This window comes from Chlamydotis macqueenii, chromosome 16 (genome assembly GCF_036417535.1).
Source record: "Chlamydotis macqueenii isolate bChlMac1 chromosome 16, bChlMac1.mat, whole genome shotgun sequence".
NCBI classification, from domain to species: domain Eukaryota; kingdom Metazoa; phylum Chordata; class Aves; order Otidiformes; family Otididae; genus Chlamydotis; species Chlamydotis macqueenii.
Window position 1 is genome coordinate 4,440,257 of NC_141571.1, and position 26,014 is coordinate 4,466,270.

General features: G+C 39.0%; 1 protein-coding gene across 2 annotated transcripts in view; it reads left to right on the plus strand.

Annotated features, from left to right (window-relative positions):
- The first annotated feature begins 508 nt into the window (after positions 1-508).
- The window catches only part of DHX35 (DEAH-box helicase 35), a 31,180-nt gene continuing 5,674 nt past the window's right edge, over positions 509-26,014 (plus strand). Inside the window, exons 1-19 of one of the 2 annotated variants that reach the window (XM_086760905.1) lie at positions 509-608; positions 2,604-2,737; positions 3,130-3,222; positions 4,053-4,130; positions 6,372-6,476; positions 7,753-7,814; positions 8,408-8,477; positions 9,044-9,103; positions 11,137-11,249; positions 11,601-11,697; positions 12,804-12,962; positions 14,234-14,444; positions 16,172-16,296; positions 17,077-17,131; positions 22,430-22,525; positions 22,860-22,954; positions 23,570-23,647; positions 24,805-24,934; positions 25,773-25,854. In XM_086760905.1, the coding sequence (XP_086617031.1) occupies positions 509-608; positions 2,604-2,737; positions 3,130-3,222; positions 4,053-4,130; positions 6,372-6,476; positions 7,753-7,814; positions 8,408-8,477; positions 9,044-9,103; positions 11,137-11,249; positions 11,601-11,697; positions 12,804-12,962; positions 14,234-14,444; positions 16,172-16,296; positions 17,077-17,131; positions 22,430-22,525; positions 22,860-22,954; positions 23,570-23,647; positions 24,805-24,934; positions 25,773-25,854 (1,943 nt within the window). The remainder of the gene's footprint in view (positions 609-2,603; positions 2,738-3,129; positions 3,223-4,052; positions 4,131-6,371; positions 6,477-7,752; positions 7,815-8,407; positions 8,478-9,043; positions 9,104-11,136; positions 11,250-11,600; positions 11,698-12,803; positions 12,963-14,233; positions 14,445-16,171; positions 16,297-17,076; positions 17,132-22,429; positions 22,526-22,859; positions 22,955-23,569; positions 23,648-24,804; positions 24,935-25,772; positions 25,855-26,014) is intronic. The other variant, XM_086760906.1, reaches the window with a different exon arrangement.

Below are 26,014 nucleotides of genomic sequence, written 5' to 3' on the forward strand. Positions count from 1 at the left end.
GAAGCAATTAGCTTTGGTTAATTAATGAGGCAAAGACATTTTGGAGGCGACCTTTCAATCCTGTTAAATCCCAGGTTCTTCCCCCAGGTTGTATGCGTGATTTTAGTAACAGGAGTAGTGCCTGGGGGGCTTGGCCCCTAGTCTTTATCTGTAATTCTTTATTTTTCTTTTGGTTCAGAGGGGAAGGGTGGGCTTCAGCCGCAGTTGAGAATGATTTTATCAACCGCGTTTCCTCAGCGACACTGCTTTCTGCGGGTCTGACGTGACAGCACTGATCTTACACTCGGTGTTACGAACTGGGAGCCATTTTTGCTGTTAAAATAGGAAAATACCCAAAGCTACAGCACTTAATGCTTTGCCGCAACAGCTACGGTGTTGGTAGCAGGGCCTTTTGCCTGCCCTTAGAGGAGGGGAGCCGGCTTCCCCCAGCAAAGGCACCTCGCACGGCTGGGTGGGAGCCGGGGGCCGCCTCGGGGCCGGGAGAGCCGGCGGGCCCGCTCCGCTCACCATGGCAACGGGCGGCGCGTCACGTGGGCGCCGCCGCTTCCGCTTGCCCTCTCACCTCAAGATGGCGGCGCCCGTAGGACCGGTGAAGTTTTGGAAGCCGGGTGAGGGGGCGCAGCCCACGCGGGGAGTGGTGGTCCCGTGGCGGCGGGGGTCCCGGGCTCTGTGACTCCAGCCGGGCGCTGCCCGGTACCGGGGGTGGCAAGGGAGGGGAGAGCGTCCGCCCTCAGCCCGGTGGGGTGGATGGCTCGCCGGGTGGTTGTGCTGCCCTTCGAGGGGGGCTCGGAAAAACCCCAAGAAGTTTAACAACTTTCCCGCTCCCGAGAGGGAGTAACCCCGTGTGCTACACACTGGGGAGAGCCGCTCGGCAGAGAAGGACCTTGGGGTCCCGTGGGTACAAGCCGAGCGTGAGCCGGTGATGGCGGCAGAGAAGGTCACCCGCGCCCTGGGCTGCGGGAGGGGGGATCCTTCCCCTCAGCACTGGAGAAGCCGTATCGGGGTGCTCTGTGGGCTCCCCAGCACCAGCAGGACGTGTGCTCACTGAAGCAGGTCCACGAAGTCAAGGGCCACGAGGATGATGGACAGACAGGGGCATGCGACATGCAACGGGGCGCTGAGAGAGCTGGGACTGCGCAGCCTGGAGAAGAGGAGTCTCAGGAGGGGCTTTCTGATGTATGTAATACCTGATAGGGGAACCTGAAGGAGATGAAGCCACACAAGAGGCAATGGGCACAAGCGGAAATATGAGAAAGTCGCCTTAAACATGAGAAAAACCTTTTCTGCTGTGTGAGTGAGCAGGTTCGGGAACAGTCAGCCAGGTTGTGGGGTGTCCAGCCTGACTGAGAAAGGACCTGCGCAGCCTGCTGTAAGTGACCCTGTGGAGAGCAGGGTGGTGGACTAGAAGGTGTCCAGAGGCCCCTCCCAGCCTTCACTGTGCTGTGACTCTGTGATGGTTCCCTCGGGCTTTGGACAGTTGTGTACCTTCCTGTTCACTTAACCCGAAGGGAAGCTTGGTGGGTCTCAGTGTGGTAGTTTTTAAAAATTGTTCGCTGCGTTGTGATATGCTGTGGTTTGCAAAGCTATTCCGGAGTCAAGATTAGTTTAGCAAACAGCTTTTTAATCATTTTAATATTATAATAATACATGTGTATATATAGTATGCATATATATAGTAATAGATTGACAGTTGCCTCTTAAAAAAAAACATAGAAAATGCTGTGAAAGAACATCAGTGGGTGATGAGAAGCAATATCTGTTAACTTTGTTGATTTGTCAAGATCCAGCTATTTAAGTCTCTGGTTCTTCAAGTCCCAATCTGTCCTGGGGAGTGAATAGTCATTGGAATAATTGCTAATGACACTTAAAATTGAATCAATTTGCTATAAAACTTGCTTGTCAGCTTTGAATAAAGACTAACTGTTTTTAAACAATGGGGAAAGTGCAAAAAGCCCAAACAAGCAAATCCTACAGAAGAGGGGAACGCTCTTTGCTCTCAGACTTTCCCAGACAAATCTGCAGCTGGAGATGGTATGTTCCGTTATTGACATGAGTTTTTGTTTCTAGTTCACTTACATGATTCGGCGTTTTCAGTAGTTTTATGGTAACCTGCAGCAGGAATAAATCAAGTGTCAGTTATTGAGGTAAATTCAGATCTGAAGCGAGAGGCATATATCATAAGCACACAAGGTAGAATGTTTATACAGCTGATGTTAGTCAAGGGAAGTTGTTACACGTCTGACTGGCTGGCTTAAAATCTTCGGAGAAGGATATTCAAGATACATCTGAACTGTTGCACAGAAGAAGAAGAAAGTTTCCAAGATCTTGCTGAATGTTTTTCCTATGTGGGTTTTTTTTCCTTCATTATATATATATATATATTTTTTTTTTTTTAATGAGCAGGAGACACACATTTAATTTGAAAGATTTTCTACATGTTTATTGTTAGTTATTATTTTGATTATTTTAATAGAAAAGTTAATATTTTGATATGTGTTGCTACCCATGATTCCTCCTTGTAAGGAACATATTTATTTGGGCTGTATTGTGATATGCTAGGCAGAAGTCTATTCTTCCAGTTAATTTTAACTTATGTCATCTAGGCACGGAAGGTCCAGGTGTCAGTGTCTCAGAGGAGAGACAGAGTCCTGCTGAGAGCAGCGGCATAACCGTTATCTATAATCCTTATGCTTCCCTTTCTATCGAGCAACAAAGACAAAAGCTGCCTGTTTTTAAGGTACAGAAATTCTTTTTGGTATATTAAATCTGTTGCATGATGCCTGGCTCTTACTTTTTTTTTTTAAAAAGAGCAGTATAGAATCACTTTACAACATAAAATAATAATTTTATGACCTTGCCCTCTTTATTTGCTGGAATTGGTTGTCCTGTTTGATAACTTTACTGTTGTAAAACTGTTACTGACAGTTTTACAGGCTTTGTAGATTTGTTATTTACTATATGTTGTATGTGTCATTTATATATTTTAAAGAACTGTTTAGCTTTTGGCAGTAAACTCCATGTTAAATAAATTTGCTGTGTCTGTTAGATTTGTAAATATTGTCATTTTGATTATTTTCTTGTTTTTATACACATCTGTTTTTGATACTTAAATGTCATCTTCTCTTTCAGCTAAGAAATCACATACTTTATCTAGTGGAGAATTATCAGACTCTGGTGATTGTTGGGGAAACAGGCTGTGGGAAATCAACGCAGATTCCGCAAGTAAGTGTCTGTTTAACTTGGTAAAATCAGGTGATTTTACATGAAATGTTTAAACCAGCAACCCGGAACAGCACTGTGGGAATGGAATTCACCTGTGTGACCAAAAGGAGAGAAATATAAGATTTCATTTTTGAAAGCAGGAGCTGGTATAGGTGTAATATAAACCCTCTCCCACTACAGGAAAGGACCTTACACAACAAATAAACTTACGCTGGTAAAATTGTAGTCATTTAGCTATAGTGGGTATTTATTACTCTATCAGAGTCATGTTTAAAATTTTATTGAGAATCTGTTTTTAAGAAAGAAAAAAGGTACAGTTTTCTTACGAGTCTTCCTCTTGGAAATTTTTGGAATATTGTATTTTTATGGTTTTGTAAAATTTTCTCTTTTGTGACAGAAAGGAAAAAAGACTGAGAATGTTTCAAAGTTAGTTCTTGATTTTAACTTAAAAAATTGCAGACTAATGATGAATATCATCTGCTTCAGTGTGAGTGCAGGACATGTGCTGCTTAGCTTTTTTTTTTTTCTTAAAGGGATTATAAAGTGAAGGAAGGAAGAGATAAAAAATGAAGTAGTTAAGAATACTTGAGACCCAAAGAACTGCTCTTAGGTGCTTTCTGAAAGCTCATGTACTTAGGGAGTAGGGATTGTACTGTATTAATTTTAATAGTGAGATTAATAATGCACAAAATCTCTAAGTAACTGATTTGTCTAAGGTCATGCATCAGTTAGTGTCAGAACCAGGAAAAAGCACATAGTGTGGAGAACTAACACCTTGCTGTAGTCACAGCATGATCAATTTGTTTCTTATCCTCAATATTTATTTGCAGTACCTAGCAGAAGCTGGCTGGACAGCTGAAGGAAGAGTTGTTGGTGTGACGCAGCCTCGTCGGGTAGCTGCTGTTTCAGTGAGTTTCTCCATGTCCAGATTTTCCTGGTTTCTTGTCATTATAACCTCCAGTTTATTAGCAGGTTTTGCTGAATAGCAGGAATGGCAAATGCATGAGCTCCTGAATGAGTAGACATTTCTACTTATCTTCCTCACGGAATTGCTGGTACCATACACTAGGGCTTGCCAAGGATTCCAAGTCCGGAATTGCAGAAGTAGAAGTTTTGAAATAAAACAAAGTGGTATCAGCAGAACTGTGTACAGAAGGTAGGGCTGCGCAGCGTTGAGCTATGATTGCCTCTGGACTAGAACTGTGCTTGTGTGACCCTTAACTTCTCTCACAAAGTAAAGTAATGGTGTAGATCTTTGTGTAGTAACAGAACCAGTGGAAGAAAGAGGAGGCTGTGTACCTCTTTTTGGTCATTCATACCTAGTTTTCTCAAATAGTTTCTCTGTGGTTTTGTTGTTGTTGTGGGTGGGGTTCTTGATTTGTTTTGTTTTGTTTTCCCTTCTAAGTGTCAGGGAAAAGAAGAAAAAATTTTATTGTGAGAATTCTTTTCATATACATAGTATATCTAGGAAAGCATAAGTCATCTCGATGTACTATGAGAGGAACAAGAGGGGGTGCTGAGGGCAACATCTTGGACTGTCTGGTAATAGTCTGCCCAGAAAGTGTCCAGTGCTCCTTGTCTTTGTAACTGCTGCCAACACTGACTTGGTGAGCTGAAGTTTCTGCTGCAGCATTCTTTTTGTACAGAAAACTGAGGTGCCATTTTATAACCCTCGTTTTGCCTGTTCTTTATGATGTACCTGCAACAAATCAGCTTATGCCTCTGGTAAAAATGTAGTAGACTGAGCAGCTGTACAACTTGCTGTTTCATCTCATCCAGTATTCTTTGACCAGATCCAACGTGGTTAAGGAAACAGTCTCTAGCAGTAATCTGCATCTTGTGCTTTGCGCAGTCTGCCTGCAGTGTCCTCCCTTTTCTCCTTCATAGGACATCCAGCTGACAGTGCATGATTCTAACAGGAGACGTTGTGTATACTGCAATAATTTCTCATGACAAGCTTACTTCTTTTTTCCCTTTGGTGTCTTAACACGTTATTTTTGAGCCTAAAATAAAAATATTACTCAATTAGGACTTGCTATATAGACACAGTAGGATTTTTCTTTGAGAGTGTTGTTGCAAACTGCCTGGACTGTGTGGCTGTTGCAGGGAGGTTAGAGATGTAGCTGATGATTTGTTGCTTTGTCTTGAACTGAAAGTGATCTTTTATTTTAATTGGTGTGCTTATCTGCTTTCCCATCTAGGGTATGGAGATTGTCAGAAGTAAAGAGAGCTACTGCAGAGGCATAAGGCATAGCTTAGAAATTCCTGAACTTCTATTTGCAGTACTCAGGCTGACAATTATCCTGAATATTTGAGCTGAAAGTGATGGGGTGATGAGATTCCAAGTGAAATCATGAATTCACTGCCTGTTGGTATGGTTTACAATGTCACTCAAATGACTGAAAGTAGCTTCCTTTTGGAATTCTACTAGGACTAATGTATTTGTTGTGGAGTTTTATTGTGTCTTTAGCTATTACATGTCTTTAGTAGTTGGCTGAAACCATGGCCTGATAATACCTAATATTCTGTAGAATAAGTCTGCATAACTCAAGATTTTTAGCTAAAGGAGCTATTGGCTTAAAACTGGCCCAGGGTAATGCTGTTCCAAAAAATTGATGCTGCTTTTAATTATTCTGCCAGTACTCTGTCTGTTTCCTGCTTAGAAGATTCTGTATTATGAAAAGTACAGTAGCATCTTTAATTAAAAAAAAAAAAGTTTAAGTAAGTTCAGAGACAGATCAGCTTAACTGATAACTTTTCTCTATGTACCATATCCATGTATTCCCTTTTTGCATGCTAACTGTGTTCTTAAATTGCAGTCCAGCATTCGCTGGTAGGTGGTTCTTCTTCATTGAGTGGCTGCCTTTGTAGGTCTGTCAGAGTACTTGTCACAGAAAGGTACCTCTTAGCTTTCCTGAGTAGAAGCAAGGTGAAATAGATTTATTAAGTTACCCTAAAACATTTTTAAAGTATTTGCTGCTTGTATATTCAGTATGCACCAATGGAATTTTGTGTCTGAGCAAGAACAAATAATTATTTGGAAGCACCAGCTCTGTTTCTGTTTTGATGCCTGTTCTCTGTGGATAAAATAACCATACAACTCAGAAGTGTGCTGTGAGCTGTCTCTTTTTAAGAATCTCTTTTCTCAGGTTGCAGGCCGAGTTGCTGATGAAAGAGGTGCAGTGCTGGGTCATGAAGTTGGATATTGTATTCGGTTTGATGACTGCACAGATCCACAGGCTACAAGAATTAAGGTGAAACATGACCAATGTGTGGTTACTCTGCAAGGGTTATCTGAACCTCTTCAAGTACTTTTGCAAAATTAATGAGAAACTTGTGATGCCCAGTAAAGAGAATAGATAGCATTTCAATTTTCCAAGTGGGTACCCCAAAAGTGTGCTTGAAACGGCTGTGGCTATCCAAACCTTAATAAAATGGGCATGTGTTCTGTTCTGCTGGTCTGGCAACCACCATTTTAAAACTAAAGGAGGTTTTTCAAGGTAAGTGTGGCCAGATGTTGGTACAGTGCTAGTGTGACCTGGTATGTCACTCACAGTCATAGTGAAAGGCTGCAGTGAATCACACAGCTGAAATATCCTCACCACCCTAAAAATAGATTTTGATTAAAAATGCAGAGAAAACATAAGATGAGTAGGCTAACTGAGAGTAATTTGATGGGGATTAAATCGCAAGCATCACAGCTGTTCTTTAGTGCTGTGAGCAATATTAGTGTTGCTTGTGCTGGTACAGATGGGAGTTTGCTTTAGTTACGCTGGAGTAGCAATGATGATGAATGAGACAATTTACTTTTTTATTTTTTTCTGAGTCTGGTAGCCCTTTCAGAGTTAAAGAAATTGAGATGTTTGTTCGTTAAATGCAGCTGAAATCTTCTGGGTTTTGTTTTTCTCTTTTTGACTGTGTTGATTAAGCATTTGGATTTGGAAATTTGGAGGTTTTTACCTTGCACACCAGTTCTTGCCTAGTTCAAAGCCACAGCTGGAGTCCCAGGTCAAATTATTGATGGCTCTATGAGGCTGATGAGTTTCCACTGGCAAGTAGAAAGAATTAAATTAAAATGTTGCATTTTGTTAAAATCTTAAGGTTTGTTTTCTGGTCAGAAGTGTGTGATAGTTGTTAAGTAGCCTACTTTGAGAGGGTCAAGATTGGATTGACACAGAGGATGTTACTGGTACAACAGATTTAGCCGTGATACAGACAAGAGGGAAGAAACTTCTGTTGCTGTCTTCCAGCGCTGCCAATCTGTTATTTTTTTCCAATACATGAGTAACTAATTTTGAAAAATTCAATACATACTAAAAAGCAATCGCTCTGCTTATCTCTGCGTTAGCACTCAGAAATACATATTTGACCTCCATAGCTGAAAATAGATCAATTTAACAGATCATTAGAAAATTAAAGGCAAGGAAAAATTCCGGCAAAAGCCTAGAAAATAATCTTTAAAAGTTACATGGGTAATCCAGACTACCTGATAGGAGTTTTCAAAATGTTTTTCTTTGCATTCACTTTTAGTTTCTAACGGATGGTATGCTGGTGAGGGAGATGATGGCTGATCCTTTATTAACAAGATACAGGTAAGGAAACATGGAGTGAATGCTTGCTGAAGTGTAATTTGGTAAACCACCGCATTTTTTTAGACCAAGGTGTAGTTATTATAAATTAAATATCAAAAGATATGAAAATTATTTTAGAGTTTGACTTCTTTATGTTGTAAAGACTGTTAGAAAATCAGTTGATCCAAACCTGGCAGGATTTGGTGCTATGGTTTTGGAAAAAAGCTAAATGGGCCTCATGGAGGCTGAATTGTTTCATTTGCTAGTTTTAAATTCACTTTTGCTTTCTGATGCTTATCAAATAAAAAAAAAATACAAACACAGACTATTCTGATATCCAGAAAACCTGTGCAGTACAAGGAAAACAGACCTTTTCTCCTACCCCTTTCCAGAAACTGTCCCAAATAAAGAACAGTATTTATGTACCACATGTTAGCTAAATTTTTCTCCCTACTTTGTCATTGTGCTTTTTTAAACTTTCATAGTTTTGTAAGTGGATGTAAACAGTAATAGTCCAGCAGCAGATTTCAAATAGTGGTAATTCTAGAAGGCAAGAAGACACTGATTCTTGTGTCAATCAAACCATTTCTGAAATCTTTCTGCTTTATTCACAGTGTCCTCATGCTGGATGAAGCCCATGAAAGGACTCTTTATACAGACATTGCAATTGGCCTACTAAAAAAGGTGATTTTAAAAAATATTCTCTGTAACCATTTTCATTTTCATCCTTTTCGTTAAACCTCTGATCCGAATGGCTGATTACTGAACCAATTTGAGAGACAGTGATTTCTAGCTCCTCATGTATCCTACAGCCTATTGTACATATCCACCTATTTACTTTAGACATCTGACACTCAGGATCCTCTGTTTCCTCCTCCTGATGCTGAAATGTCTCCTTAGATGATATTAGCAAAAAGGTGGTCTTCATTTGCTGCTGATCATGTGAAGTGATCTGATAGAGGATTGTTGTTGACTTTCAACCTACTAGAGATCTGACTTCTACTAGAAATTAAGAGTAAGCTATAATGATTACAGACCAAATGCCCTGAAAATGGATATGTAAAACTCCAAGCAGTCATCAGGTTGTTGGATCTGTGGGGTGATATGGGTGCTTCAGTTCATCCACTGTCTTGTAGTTTCAAAGTATTTTTAAGGATAAGTTATTGATAGTCTGGATGCTCTAAAACTTGGTTCTAGCCTTTTATCTCAGAAAAGAGGCTTACTTTGGATGTTCTTGGTCTCTATCCTAGGTTCAAAAGAAGCGTGGGGATCTTCGACTGATTGTGGCTTCAGCCACCTTGGATGCAGAGGTATAGCTCACAGATTTGCTTTGAAATGAAGACACCTTAAGTGGCAGCTCCACTTCTATTTGTATACAGCTTATCCTCTGTGCTGCTTGCTTCTTGTGAAGCATTACTGCTGTTTGAGTGGTGAAGAGAGGAAGGAGTGCAGGAAAAAAATCTGCTGTTTTTAGATTGCTATGTTTGGTTTGGGTTTTGTATTAGCAAACTTTTTTGGAAGTGAATTTAAATAAGAATCTGCTTTTTGTATTTTTATGCCTTTTTTTCCTCTTACTGGTATTGTATAAAATGATGTTCTCTTGGCTTAATCTGTTCTAGTGAGAGGCATTGCTTTAGCTCTGTTTTGCTGGTGCTAGTAATTTGAGACAACCATAGACCAGTAAAAATAAGTGATAAATTTTGTGAGTGGATTTAATTTCAGTGAGATCTTACTAGATCCTTGATTGACTTGTGGCCTGTGGAAACTTGTGCAACTTACTAATTAAACATAACTAATTTAATTTTGAGTAGGAACAGAAGAAGTGCTCTCCTAGATCAGAGCAGTGGTTCATCCAGCCCAGTGCTCTGTCTGTAGCAGCAGCAATAGGAGATGCTGTTTAGGGAGAGCACATGAGCCTGTCCACCTGCTGTGGGTCTGTTCTCTTTGAGCTTCTTCAGTGCCTGCAGTGGTTGTAACAGATATTACACAGCACAGTCCTGCTGTTTCCTTCTAGTATGTGTTTACAGACCTGCTGTTTGTTAATTTGTGTTTCATTCTGCTTGATGAAGCTGTTAGTCTCCAGGACATCATCTGAGAGCAATTTTCAGAAGTTTGCCACCTGGTATATAACAAATTACTTTAATTTCTTTTAAATGTTCTAGTTTCATCAAGGACCTCCTAATTCTAATAGTGCGGGATTTGTTTTTTTGGTTTGTTTTTTTTTTTTAAACAGAAAAAAAAACAAAACCAGTTTTACATTTGTCTGTCACCTTTGATTCTGTAAGCTTCAGCTCCGTGTCTTCTCACCCTTCTGCTTCCCAAGCAGAGCCCCAGCCTTTTCAGTCTTTCCTCACATTGCAGCTACTCCATCTCCTTTATCATGTTCATTGCTTTTCTCTGTACTTCTCCTAGCTCTGTGTCCTTCATGAGGTGTGGTGGTGAGAGCTTGCATGTAACACTGAAGATGGAGATGTGCTGAGATTTCCCTTAGTGGCAAATATTGTACCCCATAGATTTTGATAGTACGCTGTGCATGGTAGTTTTTGCAGCACTATGTATTCTGTATGTTGTGTTAGATAACATTACAATACTTTGCCTTTGCAAAATTTTTAGCTGCTAGAAATCACACATTTCAAATAGCTTATGGTTAGTATAAAAATGAGTCAATAAGAGCAAAATTATTAGTGTGAGTATATGAACATGTTTAAATACAGGAAGTTTGTGGTGTCTCTACAATGATCATGAAAGTTGAGATGGATTATTTGGGTTCTTAATGTTCATTCTTTTGCTATTACATATTTAAAATACTTTATGTCAATAAATCTAAATTTATGAAGGTGTCTCGCAACACATAAGTAAAAAACTTACATAAATCAGCCTAACTCTGCTTTTATAAAGTGAGATCTTGGTGTTCAGTAAGAGCTGTGACATTTACTTGCTCATCCAAAAATGGATGGGAATATGCAAGCCCTACCCAGAACTTTTAGGACTAGTCATTTCTAAGTTCTTCTTATTTATGACTTTGTCACTGTTACCGATGCAATAAAAAGTTTATATATCTGGTTTTTCCAGCTATATCAGCTGATCTAGTGAATTTTATTACCTCTTTTTAGTCTTTGCTTCTCAAAGTAATAACCGTGCAAGACAGTGTTTGTGGTAAATGTCTAAACCCCAAACTGAATAAAAGGCAAAAAAATCAAACTTTAAAATTTGTAAATTGGCACTGTCAAGTTTAGGAAGAAAACATCAAAGTAGTAGTAATCTCACTTCTTCGTGTCTTTAGGATTCTCCCTCAATTCTTTGAAGTACGAAACTGAAAGTGTTTGTTTTTATTTCAATGTAGAAATTCAGAGATTTCTTTAATCAAAATGATACCGGTGACCCCAGCAAGGATACCAGTGTGATCCTGACTGTTGAGGGGAGAACGTTTCCGGTGGACATCTTTTACATACAGAGGTGTGTTCCTGTTTGATCCTGTCAGTGGTGATTATGAGAGTGTGGAGCTGTGGTATCATTTTGTCTAGGTTGGAACTCACAAAATTCCCAGATCAATGGTAAGGTGGTGTAGTATTCAATTTGGGAAGCATTTGGATATTGCTTGTAGCAGCAGACATGTTTTTAAGCTTACTGCAGTGTAAAGGGAACAAATGAATTGCTGAAGGCTGATTCCCAAAGATGCATCATGAACTAAGTGTGGTGTGGCTGATATATAGTGTCCAAAAGCTGGCTCTCTGTTTGTTACTTATAGCAGTGAGGGGCCTGTACCCATTTTTCTGCTCATGTCTCTCCTGTTTTCTCTCCCTGTAGTCCTGTTCCAGACTACGTAAAATCAACTGTGGAAACTGCAATGAAAATTCATCAGATGGAGAATGATGGTGATATACTGGCTTTTTTAACTGGCCAGGTATAGACATACGTTTGGTTTTTTCGTTTGGGTTTTTTTTTTTGGTTTGCTTTTTTTCTTTTTTTTTTTTTTTTTTTTTGCTTTACAGTGCTGTATTGTGGGCTTTACAAAGCTGCCTCAGTCTCCTGCTTTCCTTAGTTGTGCTTACTTTAATCTCATTAAAGATGACAAATATTTCTGCGTTGACAGAAGCAGAATTAGGCCAGTCCAAAAGACTTTTTTGGAAAATGTAATTATGGTCTGGATTTATTAAAGCTGGTGATGGGTGAGAGTTTTTCTCCTTTAATGCTTTTGGCCTTGTTAATAAGTGGAACAGTATGTGGGTTTTAGTGCTAGTCGCACCTACAAAGTTGACTTAAGGCAAACAGAATTTACATTTGTTAGGCTTAACATCTGAAGTCTTTGACAGAAAAACAAATTGCTGTGAGATGAAAATTTGCTCATCTCTTCTGCTCTATTTATGTTTGTCAGTTTGTTTTGCAGCTGAGAAGAGTAAGTGGGAGGCAGCTTATCACTTTTCCAGTGAGGAGCTACCTTGAAGAACTTCAATAACATCTTGCATATTTTCAGAATAATTTCTTCACTTCCATTATTGATTTGACTTTAAAAGAATGAATTTTGTATCTGACAAGGCGATGTCTAAGTGTTTTGTTGTCTGTGTTTTTTAAGAGTGAGATGCTATGGTTGATCTCTGAGATTAAATTTGAGGTTGAGCAATAGGTGTAAACTGTGTCATTCCTGATCAAGACCCACAGCATTCTGCACAGTCAAAACAGATTGGCCTCCCATTTTGCTCTCACAAGTTGACGTACGTGGGAAAACATGCCTGCTCCCTCCTGAATGATGTTCAGTCCTTCCCTTGTGACTTTTCTTATGTATTTGTGACATTGTTTCAAATAACAATGAACATAAATATTTTACATATATGTTATGAATAACCATTTACATAATTATAAAATTGAAGGAGCTAGTAAAAAAATCCTGGAGTTTGGACAACTAAAATTATATTTGGATTATTTTGGTGCATTTTTTGTATATAGGTGACAGCTATGTGATGTTAAAGTGACACCTCTCTCGTTCTGTCCTGTGTCGTGCTCTGACTCTAGGAGGAAGTGGAGACTGTTGTTTCCATGCTCATAGAGCAGGCTCGGGCCCTTTCTCGCACTGGAATGAAAAAGCACCTCCGCGTTCTCCCCATGTATGCTGGGCTGCCTTCTCCTGACCAAATGAAAGTGTTTGAGAGAGTTTCTCACAGCGTCAGGAAGGTAAGGCTGTTGCGTGTGTCTCAATTTCTACCACCCAGAAGGGTGTCTGCATTGCACAGATCATACAGATCAGGTTTACATTGTGCGAGTATTGCAAACGCTTACCGAGGGAGGCTTTCTGCATCTCCTGACGCTGCCTATCAGTTTTCAGACTGTGAACCAAGAACCTGTTCTCTGACTTCCCTTTTTGTCTTTTATCAGTCCTACACTTGTTAGTTCTAATTCTCCTGCCTAATAACTCTCCTCCCTCCTCATAAACTTCTCAGTTTTTAAGAGTCTTCGTTCAGCCTTGTATTTCTCTATGTCCCATTGCAGCTTCTTGCACCCTGAAGTCCTTTACTTTTACTGGGTTTTATTTCTTTTTGTGGTCTAAGTATCTATGATTGTTTTCCATCAATAATGGAAAAATCAGTGACAGAGTGGGTAAGTGCTCTATGTTCACCTAAGAAACAAGTTAAAACTTCCATGGTTTTAGTAGAAAAAAAGCTTTGTTTTGCTTTCTGTAAGTCTTGTTCAGACATTTAATGTCACAGAACTATGTAATTGTTCATTATTAGTGCTTTCTGCTTAGGCAGAGCCTGTATTGGGGCTGAGATAAGATGACAGAATTACACAGGGGTGACTTCTTGTAATTCTTGAGCCTGTTGGCATCTAAGAAGTAAAATTGTTCATCTGGTATGTGAGAACATTGAGTGTTTAAATGCTTCTTTTGTCTCCAGGATATAACATTAGTCAATTAACTACCAAGATTTATTTTATGATTTCAGGTGAACTAAGGATTAAACTGCCCTCTGTCATCTGGGAACAATTGTTTTTTAAAATATTTTAGGACATTTGTATATACCTCTGCAGGAATACTGAACGTGGAACACTTAATCAGCTCTGTTCCCCTCCTATCCGCTGCCTCATTCCAACCTTACAAGTAATAGCTCAATCTAACTGAGAAGCAGAAAGAAAATATTTTTAGTTTGCTACATAAGAACACTTGATTTACAGTCAATGCTTTTCTCTGCAAACACTGCCAAATTCTTCTTTTATTAAGAGAGAATAAATTTGAATAAGAGTGATTGTGAAGCTATAAAAACTGGGCTTATTTCAAGCCGACAGCTCTTTCTGTGCATGTACTGTATCCTGTTGTACTCTGGAGTGTTTACTGGAGCTGTGATATCTGAGGTCATTTAAGTGGCTTGTGTTGGAGTTCTTCTGCACTGATGCTGGGGCTTGACGGTGTAATTGAGATTGAGTTCACAGTGTCTTTGTTGTGTCTGTAGGTGATAGTAGCCACCAACATTGCCGAGACCTCCATCACAATTCACGGGATTGCATTCGTAATCGATTGTGGTTTTGTGAAGCTCCGGGCCTACAACCCCAAAACAGCCATTGAATGCCTTGTGGTGGTGCCGGTGTCTAAAGCTTCGGCTAATCAGAGAGCAGGGCGTGCGGGACGGAACCGCTCCGGAAAATGTTACAGACTTTATACAGGTCAGTAATTTGATGTGTAGGGAAGGTGAACTTGCTGGTGTGACTCGCACTTTGTTTTACGGTGGTTTTAGTTTTAGATAAAGAAGAAAAAAACAGTGGGGTTTGGGTTTTTTTTGTTTTTTTTTCTTTTTTTCCTCTTTTCTCTCTGAGTGAGAGACAGAAATTTCCCTTCATTATTCCTCTGGCTTATTTAGAAATACATTGTTAATATGTGCTAAGCATTGGACACTGAATCCTTTCGTGAGACGGAAACACAAACTGAGCAGGGTAGGTGCTACAACATTGTCAGCAATTGCAAACCTGTAATGTTAACGCAACTCTGGCAAGTCTACTAAGAAGTTTATCTTCTTATGATCTTAGTTTCTGAGCCATTGCTTCCGTTTATAATACCCACCTATGATGCTCTCTTCTGTGTCTGAAGTCTCCTTTAGACTGTGTGTCTAACAAAGGACTCTGGAAATCCTTTAGATAAGTGAGATAAACTTCTTTGAGTCCCCTCCTTTGCAGGAATAGGTGCCAACCCCAAATGCTTCTCTTGAATCAATGACCCTGGCACTGTTCAAAAATAATTGTTACAGATAAATCTGTTGGCTACCTATTAGTGTTCAGAAAGTTGTAATCCAGCTGTTTCTGTTCTCAGCTGTTTAATGAGAAAAGGCTTTGCAGTTGAGTGTTGCCATTGCTTACGTGCCCCCTCTAGTTTTACTGGAGCTTTGAGACTTAGAGAGATCAAGCACGTTCTTTTAGAATGTGTGTGTGCTTCCCAGCAGTTGCCATGTTAAACAAAGTCATGATTTATTCTCTAAATTTGTGTGTCCAGTAAGAATCAGGAGAGAATATACCAGGTATAATATACCAAGCTTACACAGCTTTGGAAGTATTTTACTGGAGAAACCATGACTACACTGAAGTTATTTTTGTATACTCAGGAGCTGACCTAGTGAGTGCTTTAAGAAACATTTTAAAGGAGAGGGAAAAAAGAAAAGAAGAAAGTGCACTGAGTGGACTTCCCTTTTTCTTAGGGAAGGTCTGAGATAGACCAGGGCTAAAAGAGGGTTCTGTGTAGAAATTAAAATAATTCAGGTGAAAATAATATATTTCTTGCCTTCATTTGGAGTTTTAGATCAATATAGGGATGTGTGTGCCTTTTTCTTTACTGCAGAAGAGTTCATTACTGAAAGGTGCAGGGATTTTGACCTTATATGAAGTATTTTTCCAGACTTAGACTTTATAGTGAACGTGCTTTTAAAAAGATGTTGTTAAATAAATTGTTTTTCAATACTTAGTCTTTATTTTAAATGTACATTTTAAACCTCCTTTTGTTTGAGTATTTACTAAAAATAGTATTCTTTGAACTTTTCCGTGTCACTTCTTTTAAAAAAAAAAGCTTTTTTTTTTTGTTATGTTGCACCCTACCTTTTATTTCCTGATTTAAAAAAATGTTAAACAGAAGAGAAATAAAACATTTCCAGATTTTTGTGAAGAACTTATTACATTTCAAGTTGAAATATGGATGGATGAACTACAAAAGCAGCAGTGTAGCCAAATACATTGAATTTTCTATTTAAATTAAACTATCTTAAGATACAGTAATTGGAGAAAGATTATCATCTTTGAGTTAGAGTTCTTTTTAACCCCTGTGAACTATTCATACTTGAAAATTTTAACTTGAAATATAGAGTAGGAATTGAAGCTCAGTCCCAAATTGCTGTTTTCTCCCACAACAGAGGAGGACTTCGAGAAGCTGCCCAAGTCCACTGTTCCTGAGATGCAGCGCAGTAACCTTGCACCTGTCATCTTGCAGCTAAAGGCTTTGGGAATTGACAATGTGCTCAGGTTCCCCTTTCTTTCGGTGAGTCCTAGTTTGTCATCTTTTTTTAGCGTGAAGAAACATCACTACGTAACTTGTTGATAACCCACAGAACCATTCACCAGTAACCATTGCCCTGTTGGTTTGGAGAGCATAACTCATTGCCCGCTGTCAGGCAGCAAAGTATGTTTTGGGAAATCAGCTAGTGTAAGTAATGTGTGTGACAACTTTACAACACAAACAGTTGTTTCTGAGTTTGCTATTGAAAGTGTTGAGAAGCTGAGAAAGGCCTAGAAAGACAGACTCTGAGATTCTGCAAAACGGTAACTGTAATCCCTTTGCACGGAATTTATAAAGAAAAAGGGGAAGAAAAGGTTGGTATCTACAGAAATAAACCTATGCTGTCCATCTTGTTTAAAAGAGCCATCCCAAATTTTAGAGTTGATTTCTGTAAAGTTTCTAGCTACTCTTGTACTGATGTGAAAAACTAATATAGTAGCGTTAGAAGAGAAAGTTAAAAAACTGTTCTGATCACTGCTGGCATTGCTGTTGGACAAAGCAAGTATGCCTTTTCTAGCTCAGATCTTGAGAGCATCGTAGTGATGACGCTGAGCCTGTTGAGATAGTTTTGACTTGCAGCACTGATGGTCAGCAGAAGGATGATAGGAAGAGTCGGAGAGCTCTTTCTTCATTTTGCCTAAGTAGAAAGGTAGGTAGTTAGAATGTAAGAATTTTGCAAAGGGGAAGATCTAAAAATTTGTGTGAAAACTTGTGTGTTCTGTGATGATAACTTTAAACTATACACATTTTTTTTCTTCGCAGCCACCTCCTGCACAGTCAATGGTGCAAGCTTTAGAATTGCTGTATGCTTTAGGAGGTGAGAATATTATGCTTTGCTTTATTTGTAGTTATGTTACTGGAGTTACACACACACAAAAAAAAAAAGTTACAGAAAACAGAGCCTTGACTGGTGGAAGTTTTTTGTTAGTGTGTTTTTAAAGCATCTCTCAGTCTCCTCTGAATTTCCTTTCTTTTCCTCTGGTTATTTCAGACAAGTAAGCAAGCAAAAAGCAGCAATAACTTTTTGGGAGGAAATAGAAATCTATTGCATAGAGTATAGACTAGAATTTAACTGTTTAGGCTGGGCAGACATATATTTTACATCTACTTTCTGTGTATCTTTTTGCACCTGCATGGGAGGAACCAGCCTTTTGTCTTTGCTAGGAACAGCCCTGAGCTGGTGAGGGTGTTGGCTTGATTCTCTCAGGCAGATCCGTTTGTGTTTCTTCCGTCCTTACAGAGTGGTATGAAGATACAAATGGAGTTCGGACACTGATTAGACCCAGTACATGACTTAAACACTAAATTTACCTGCATCCAATTACGTAAGCTGTTAGTTACTGAAGCTCTTAATGTGGTAATCTTTTGTTTTATGTTACTGTGCCAATGATGGAAACATGTAGCACTTGCAAGTATAAACAAAAAACGTTGAAAGTCAAGGTTTGACATCTCTTTCACCATCAGACTGATTGTAATAACCTAGAATTTAGCAAGATTACTGTAATTGCTACTTGGTTTATTCCTTGGTCAGACTTTAAAAAGCATAGTGTATCTATTTTAAATTTTTTCTGTTGGCATGTTACATTCATTATCTCATCTTGATGTGTGCGCAGTAACTCTGCCTAAACACTGTAAGTAAAATCTGATGCTTGAATTTGGGAGAGGCCAGTCACTGGACACTGGAATTAAACCTGATAGAGAGCGTGCTTCTGGATGGCTTAGCAAAGCACATGTCACATCTTAGTTTTCAGACCTTGTCATTGATATGATTTTCAAAGTATGACTGCCAAAACTTATTAAAAGCTAATCTAGTTATAATTTTTTAAATTAGTTCTAGTCTGTGTCTCTGCTCTGAATGTAGTACGGCTTATTACACCTTAGGTGGTGTAGTTCTATTGATGTTAGTGGTGTTGGTCCTGCAGCTGAGACAAAGTTCAAGCCTGTAGCAAGTCAAACTGTTCTGATTCTATTAGCTGTGAATACATGATGCAACCACTAAAAATCCCCCTCATCGTTCCTAAAGGCAGCCCTTTTCCTCCTGGATGGATTGGAACTACGTTACTCTTACTTCATGGCTGTGTTTTCTGAGCACAGCCTGCTTGCTTTGCGTGCGTTTAAATGCCTAGGAGCTCGTTGGCACGCAGCTCACAAAGAGAGTTGCCTTGAGTTTTAGTACTGAACTTTCTGATTATGGGCAAATGAGCAGATACACACAAACTTCCAGTGAAAAGAAGAAAAAACATTCAAAGTACTTTTCTACTATTTAGCTACTTAATTGTTTTTTGTTTTTGTTTTTTATTATGTTCTCTGGATTATAATCACAGCTTGTTCTCAAATTCAGTGGAGTCTGAACAACACTCTTACTCATGTGGTTTGGTTTTAAGTAGCCCTGAGAGGAGTGGGGAGTTGAACTCTGATACCTCTGGGTCCCTTACAGCTTGAGATTTGCTGTGATTCTGTGATTTTACATGTGTTCATTTTTGGTTTTTTCTCATTAGGCTACTGCTGGGTAGCTGTAACATTCAAATCACACTGTAGTAATATTTTTATACACAGTTTTCAAGTCCTTTTTGTTGTGGTGTGCAGAATGTATGCTATCTAATTTTGTTTATGGGAAAAATGTTACATTGTTGGTTTTTTTTGACAGATGTTTAATCTTTTCGAGTGCAACAAACTTAAACAAAACAGAAATTTGACACAAGAACAAGTAATCAAAATGAAGCTCTGTTTGACTTCAACTCAGAGTTTGTAGTTAATTCAAAGTTAACAATATTTGCTCCATAATATAAACATGAGGAAAAGGGTAGTGTAAAGGAGATTGTGTAAGTTTTGGAAGCTTCCAGAGGTTTGTGGCTGGTTTTACATCACTTACGAATGCTGTGTTGTAATGTGTGGTAGTCTGCTCTCTTTTTATTCTCATGGAGCTCTAACTCTGCTTGGCCATGATTTTTTCTCAGTGCTGATTCGATTCCATGTTGCAAGGGAGGGTTTCACTTCAGGCACTTGGTTCTTGGCAACCATTTCCAGCTTGGAACAAGGACTTTCACACTGGCTTGGAAGCATGTTGCAGGGATGAATTCACAGCCAAAACCACCTTAGGGAAGTGGAGAGGAAAAGTCAATAAACTCACTGATTTAGCAAAACATCAAACAGCTCAAGTGTTATGCTCATGGTAGCTTCACAGGAAGGTACAGAGCTGTTACTCTCTTGGCTGCCCAGCTTTTGTAGCAAAGCAGAGAAGTGCTGATGTTGGTGTTTAAGAAGGAAATAAATGTGTGTGTATGTGTGATACACAGATTCACTCATCAATTTTTGCTGAAGTTTAACATTTTAGATGGTTTATTCTGGAGATTTTATCTAAGTTGCTGAGATGAAGCTGCCCAAGCTTTTGCAGGTGCAGTAAGGATTAAATTTCTCTTATGCAAGTAGGAGCAGGTGTTTAATCGTTTGTGTCGTAATAGCATGCAAATGTGCAGTTTAAGGTCAGAACCCCATTGTGCCAGTGCGGTGCCAAGAGAGAAACCTGGGCAGAGCAGACGCTGTTAAGGTTGAGGTAGTTCTGTTGAATAAACACATCACTGTTTTTAGACTGCTTATTTTTACAGTGATGCAAAGTGCTTACATCAGGAGTGTCTCTTCTCAGCCTTCTCTTTTGATGCCCCTTTGAAAGTCTGAGTGGTCAGTTGGAGTTTATTATTTTTAAGCATAATTCAGGAGGTAAATAAGCAAGTAAAAAGTGGCTTTATTTTTAGCTTTATTTCAGATCCAAGATTTTGTTGAAGATTTGTTTGTAAGTTGTCACATGTCAGAAACAACCACTCTGTCTGAGTTTAAAAGTTTTTTAATCCCTCAGGCTGTGACATAGTAGTGATTGTTACTTTAAACTTCTTAGTGACATGGTACTTGAATAATCTCTGCTGAGCACGTTCAATAAAAATCTTTGCAGTATCTTTTTCGAAGCGGAGCTTCATATCTGCAATTTTCTGCAATTTTATATATTTTATTTATATATATTTGTATATTTATATATACATACACACACCTGTATCCATTGCAGGCCTTTTGTTTATGTTCAGGCTTATTGCTACAAAGACATCTGTACACAAGCTGTATATATCCATACAAAATTGCACTGAGATTTGTAGGATTCAGCAGAAGCCAAAGGGTTATGGCTTGATACACCTGTGGAAAGTTAAAAAGGTCACAGTTTCGCCTTTTTCCTACTTAGGAACCCGGTTATCTTTTTGTACATGAAAGACAACGTATTCTAAGCTATTAACTGTGGTAGCACTTGAACTTCTCATGTTACAGTGGTCAGATGAAAGCTATCCTCCCTTAATTTTTGCAGTTTCTGTGACTTTGTGTTTACATATAATACTTTATCATTTCACACAGGCTGCCTTTTGTACCTGTTTCTGAGGAAAATGTTTTGACATTATGTGAAATGTCTATCAGGTTTTGCTGAGCAGTGCAGGGGTGTGGTGAGTGAGTTACTACATTGTTATAGTGAGTGAGATGCTAGTGTATCACATAATAAAGGACAGAGGTATCTGTGGTTTTACATATACTGACATGAGTTATAGGAGATCTCATTCCTTTCCTGGATTTGTGGCTTTGCTTTTCTCTGTGAAACACAGCTGAAGTACAACTGTGGTTTTTGTGCCACCAGGCAGTTTGACAAATAATATGTTTATATAATGCGTGGGCCACAGTTGTGTTTCCTCACTCCACTCTGCTGTGGTTTTTTATGCAATCTACAGTGCCTGAAAGTCCTATTATTGGGCTCCTGTTAGTCCCTCCTTGTGTAGCTTTTCTCTTGTGCGCTGCCTCCTTATCACGCCTTGTACAACTTGGCTTACTTGCAGTTTTCTCTTTCAATTTTCACTCTGTGCTACTTTCCTTAGCAATCTCTTTTCTTAAAATTAAAAAATAATACAGATACAGTATATTATATTTCTTATGTCCTCCTACAAAGGAAAAGCTTTTCAATGTACATCGTTCCCTGAAATTTCAACATAGTGCTCTGCATTGGAGTGTGACCCAGTGGTTTGCATGGGTAAAATTTACTGCAGATATTTGTCTGTAGGAAGCCATACAACTAAAATGGTAAATGTGCAGGGTTTCTCAGTGCTAACTGGGAATCGAAAAGCAAGCTGTTATGGCTCTGTCCTGTACTATCTCCAGTAACAAGATTATAGTTGGAACGTGGCTGGCAGTTTAGTTATTGGTGCATGAGGCAGACTAAACTGTAGAGAATCTTCATCAGCTGTACATCACTAGTTTAGATTAAAGTTAAATAATTTTTCTCTGTCATGTAAGCAGATGTGACTCAGAAAAATGACACCCTACTCCCATCCCCAGTAGTGCTTCCTGTTTCTGCAATTATGCCTGTTCCATAATTATGCCCTTTTTTTTTTTTTTTTTATTCTCATCGGGACTCCTGCTGCTGTCCGTCCCCACGAACAAAGATGTTGCTAAATACTTAAAAAGGAGATGCATGAGTCTGAACAGCTAATAGGCACTCTGGCTATTGCATTGATTTTTTCTAAATCATAGAATCATAGAATCACAGAATGGTTTGGGTTGGAAGGGACCTTCAAAGCCCATCCAGTCCAACCCCCCTGCAAGGAGCAGGGACATCTCCAACCAGATCAGGTTGCTCAGAGCCTCATCCAGCCTGGCCTGGAATGTTTCCAGGGATGGGGCATCCACCACCTCTCTGGGCAACCTGGGCCAGTGTTCTACAACTCGCATTGTAAAAAAATTTTTTCCTAATATCCAATCTAAATCTACCCCCCACTATTTTAAAACCATTACTCCTTGTCCTATCGCAACAGGCCCTACTGAACAGCCTCTCCCCATCTTTTCTGCAGCCCCCTTTAGGCACTGGAAGGCCGCTGTAAGGTCTCCCCGGAGCCTCCTCTTCTCCAGGCTGAACAGCCCCAGCTCTCTCAGCCTGTCCTCATAAGAGAGGTGCTCCAGCCCTTTTATCGTCTTCGTGGCCAAATCCTTGGCAGTAGCAATGGAACTTGGTCAAAATGAAGAAATTTGTGTGTTTAAGACTTTCTGTGCTACTTTTGCCTATATCTCAGCTACGTTTATTAATATGCTGCAGGTTTGGATATGCACTGCCGTTTAACAGAACCTCTTGGAATAAGAATAGCAGAGTTTCCTTTGAATCCTATGTTTGCAAAGATGCTTCTGGAATCAGGTAGGAGAAAAAAAAAATCAAATTCTTTTCATAGACTTGAGTAGAGGACACTGCCTTTTGTAGTTGTAGTGTAGTATTAGATGTTTGCTCAACAGACTGTATGCTTCGTCATGGTGTTTAGTGAAAATAATTGGTTGAACTCGTGGACCTCTCTAATGCATAATAAATTTTCCTTTAAAAACATTCACTGTTATACTAAAAAATCCAGGAGTTGAGATATTTTGTTTTTATAAACTATAAAAATATGTTCCACTGCTTTTCCATTTTAATCTATGTGGGGGTTAGTTGAATGGAGGAGGATTTCCTTTACTGAATTTTTCGACTTACTCCTCAGGAAATTTTGGCTGCTCCCAGGAGATTTTGACAATTGCTGCCATGATGCAGATTCAAAACATCTTTGTGATCCCTCCAAATCAAAAAACTCAGGCTGTAAGTTCAGTTGTCTCTCTTTTTAACAGAAATCCAGAAATGTGGAACTAACAGGTATTTTATTGATACCCCTTCCAGACTGCAAGTTTGTATGAAAATCAAACAAGGTCTTGAACTGTACCTATTGCTTATAGGTAAAAGAAAAAACTGAGTAACAGTGGGAACCTTGGAGTCCTTTACTGGTGTTAAAAGCCTCCTGAGGACCAGAAACATGAAGGATTATAAACCAGTATTGGTCAGCATAAGGGTTGGGCGGGGGGGTAACCCCAAAACCAACAAAATCAAACCTCCCTAAATACCACTTTCTTTCAAGAGGAACAAAAAAGAAAGCATTGGGATGTAGAAAATTTTTAATATGTAGCAGGAGCCTAACATTAATGCATCCCTCTACTGGATTTTCAGGGTTCATTTTCAGTTCACTTTTCTAATTTCATTTTTAGAGGTGCTACTAAATATAGGTGGGATAGTAAAATAATAGCTACTGCTGGAGGAACTACGCTCTTGGTAAGAGTTTTGATAGTCACCAGGAAATACGCAGATGATGGGAGTGGAGCGTATTGGACATGATTTTTGAAAAAATCAATCTGCCTAAAAAATATATTTCTTCTTCTCCAGGCCAGGCAACACAGAAAGTTTGCTGTGGAAGAAGGTGATCATCTCACTATGCTTAACGTTTATGAAGCCTTTGTCAAGGTAAGTCAGTTCAAGTGATGTGGGTTGCAGGAATGGGAAGAACTTGACGTCCTCAGGTCTGATTCTGGAAGTTCTGGTTATAGAACCCTCAAGGCTGAGGACTTACCAAGTCTATTAAGTGATAACTCTGCTTTAAAAGACATTTAGCACATGTCTAAATGTTATCTTTTTCCACAGACATTCTGTACTTCCTCTGAATAGAGAATAGAAATAATTTGGTTTGGGTTCAGCATGGAAGTCTTATGGGTAGACAACTGTATTTTCAAGGAGACTGAGATTTTTGAAAGGGCCTGGGAAAAACAGATATCCAAATTACAAATATAATTCATGTTCTCTCATCTTTTCTATAGATATCCCTGTAATTTTACTGATGATAAAGTGCATCTAAATCTAGCAGTCTTTAAAAAAAAAAAAAATGCCTCACTGATCATCATATCCTCTTTTTCATTGGCCTTATGTATTTACCCTACGGTTTAACACCAATCTTAGTACCTCTTTGTAAGCTGAGGTTTTACTTAACTGTTTTGAAGTGCTATACCTGTTTGGAACACATATATTTTGCTGGTATAAAGCACTTCTGTAATAATAGATTTGCACCAGTGTTGAGTTGAAGCAGTATCACCACTCAAGTGTTTAAAAGACGATTTCCCTCTCCCCAACCCGAAAGCAATCAGGCATCAACTGAAATTTTACCGTTTCAATTTTATATCTGCCAAACTCTCTTAGAAACAGCCAAATGCAGAGACTCTTGGAGTACTGGCTTCTGGAGAAACAGTTCTTTTCATAGAGAAGGTTGTTTACATTTTGAGATTGGAAACAGACTGGTTTATGATGTGATGCATTTGTGTGTGAGAATGGAATGACTGGTGCTATTCTCTCTTACCACATATGAGAAAATGAAGCACATCTGTTTGAAAATACCCCGTGGCATTTGTGCTGCTGCTATTTAGATGTTGTTTGAAACATGTTCTGTAGTTACTGGTGTTATGTGCCCTTGTTAGTTACTATGTAAATAGGTAATTTTCAGGGAAAACTACAATCAATGTGTTGTAGGAGATAAAAGAAAACAGAACAAGACTATGTGATCCAAAAGAGATTGGGTTTTGTTTTGCTGATGGTATTTAATTGTAAATTTTTCTGTTCTTCTCACTGTACAGCACAACAAGAGCTCTCAGTGGTGTCAGGAACACTTCCTGAACTACAAAGGGCTTGTTAGAGCTTCTGTTGTAAGAGAGCAGCTGAAAAAGCTTCTCGTCCGCTTTAAAGTGCCAAAGAAGTCCAGTGAAGGTGAAATTTTTTTTTTAACCTGTTGTCCAATACATGTTGAAGGTATTCTCCAAATTTCCAGTCTGCTTTCTGCTTTTCCTGTAACCTTTGAATTAATTAACCTTTAATTAACATTCAAGGCCAGGCTGGATGAGGCTCTGGGCAACCTGATCTAGTCGGGGATGTCCCTGCTCCTTGCAGGGGGGTTGGACTGGATGGGCTTTGAAGGTCCCTTCCAACCTTAACCGTTCTATGATTCTATGATTTTCTCCCTGGCCTAAAAATGATGTTAATAAAACCCATTTTTTTTCCTATGAATGACTGTAGAAGAGCATTTTAGCTTATTTTTACAATTAATGTTTAGTCCACTCTTCATTAGTTAAGTTTTCCAGCAAGAGATCATCACCACTGATTATATATTTAATGGAGAGATTTACCAAAAGAGTCTTTTTTTTGACTTTTCAAAAAGCCATTTTTTTAGTATGTTCAAAATGATGTACCATCACTAGGATCTGATTTCCAGCAGTGCTGTGTGTGCATGGATGCCATAGCTCGTTCTCAGCACTTATCTGTAACTGCTCTGCGAAATCAAGCTTCAATGCTTAGCTGTCACACAAGGTTGCTCTAAGAACTGTGAAACTATCTTCATGGAGACACCAGTGGCAACAGTAGGTTTTTACATAGTCGTTTTGATTCGCTGTGAAATTGAAGTCATAAGAGATTGCGGGGTTTGTCTGCCTTGGAGCTTTTGCTGTCAAAGCCTAATGCACTGTGAAAAGTTGTTTGAGATGATTAAGTGGTATTTTAGGGATTTTTGTCATTCCGTTGACTCATTTTACAGAAAAATTCTTCTTTTCAGGTGATCCAGACCCTGTTTTGAGATGCATAGTTTCTGGATTCTTTGCTAATGCAGCTAAATTCCACTCTACCGGAGCTTACAGGTAAATATATATAGTTTCTCTGCAACTGTTGCTTAGTTTAAAAGCTCCTTTGACTTGACAAATCTAAGTATAATCAACAAACAGGTGCTTCTTCAGACACTGGCAGTAAGAAACACATGGCAATTGATTTACTAAATATTTGAAGTTTTGTATTTTCAGA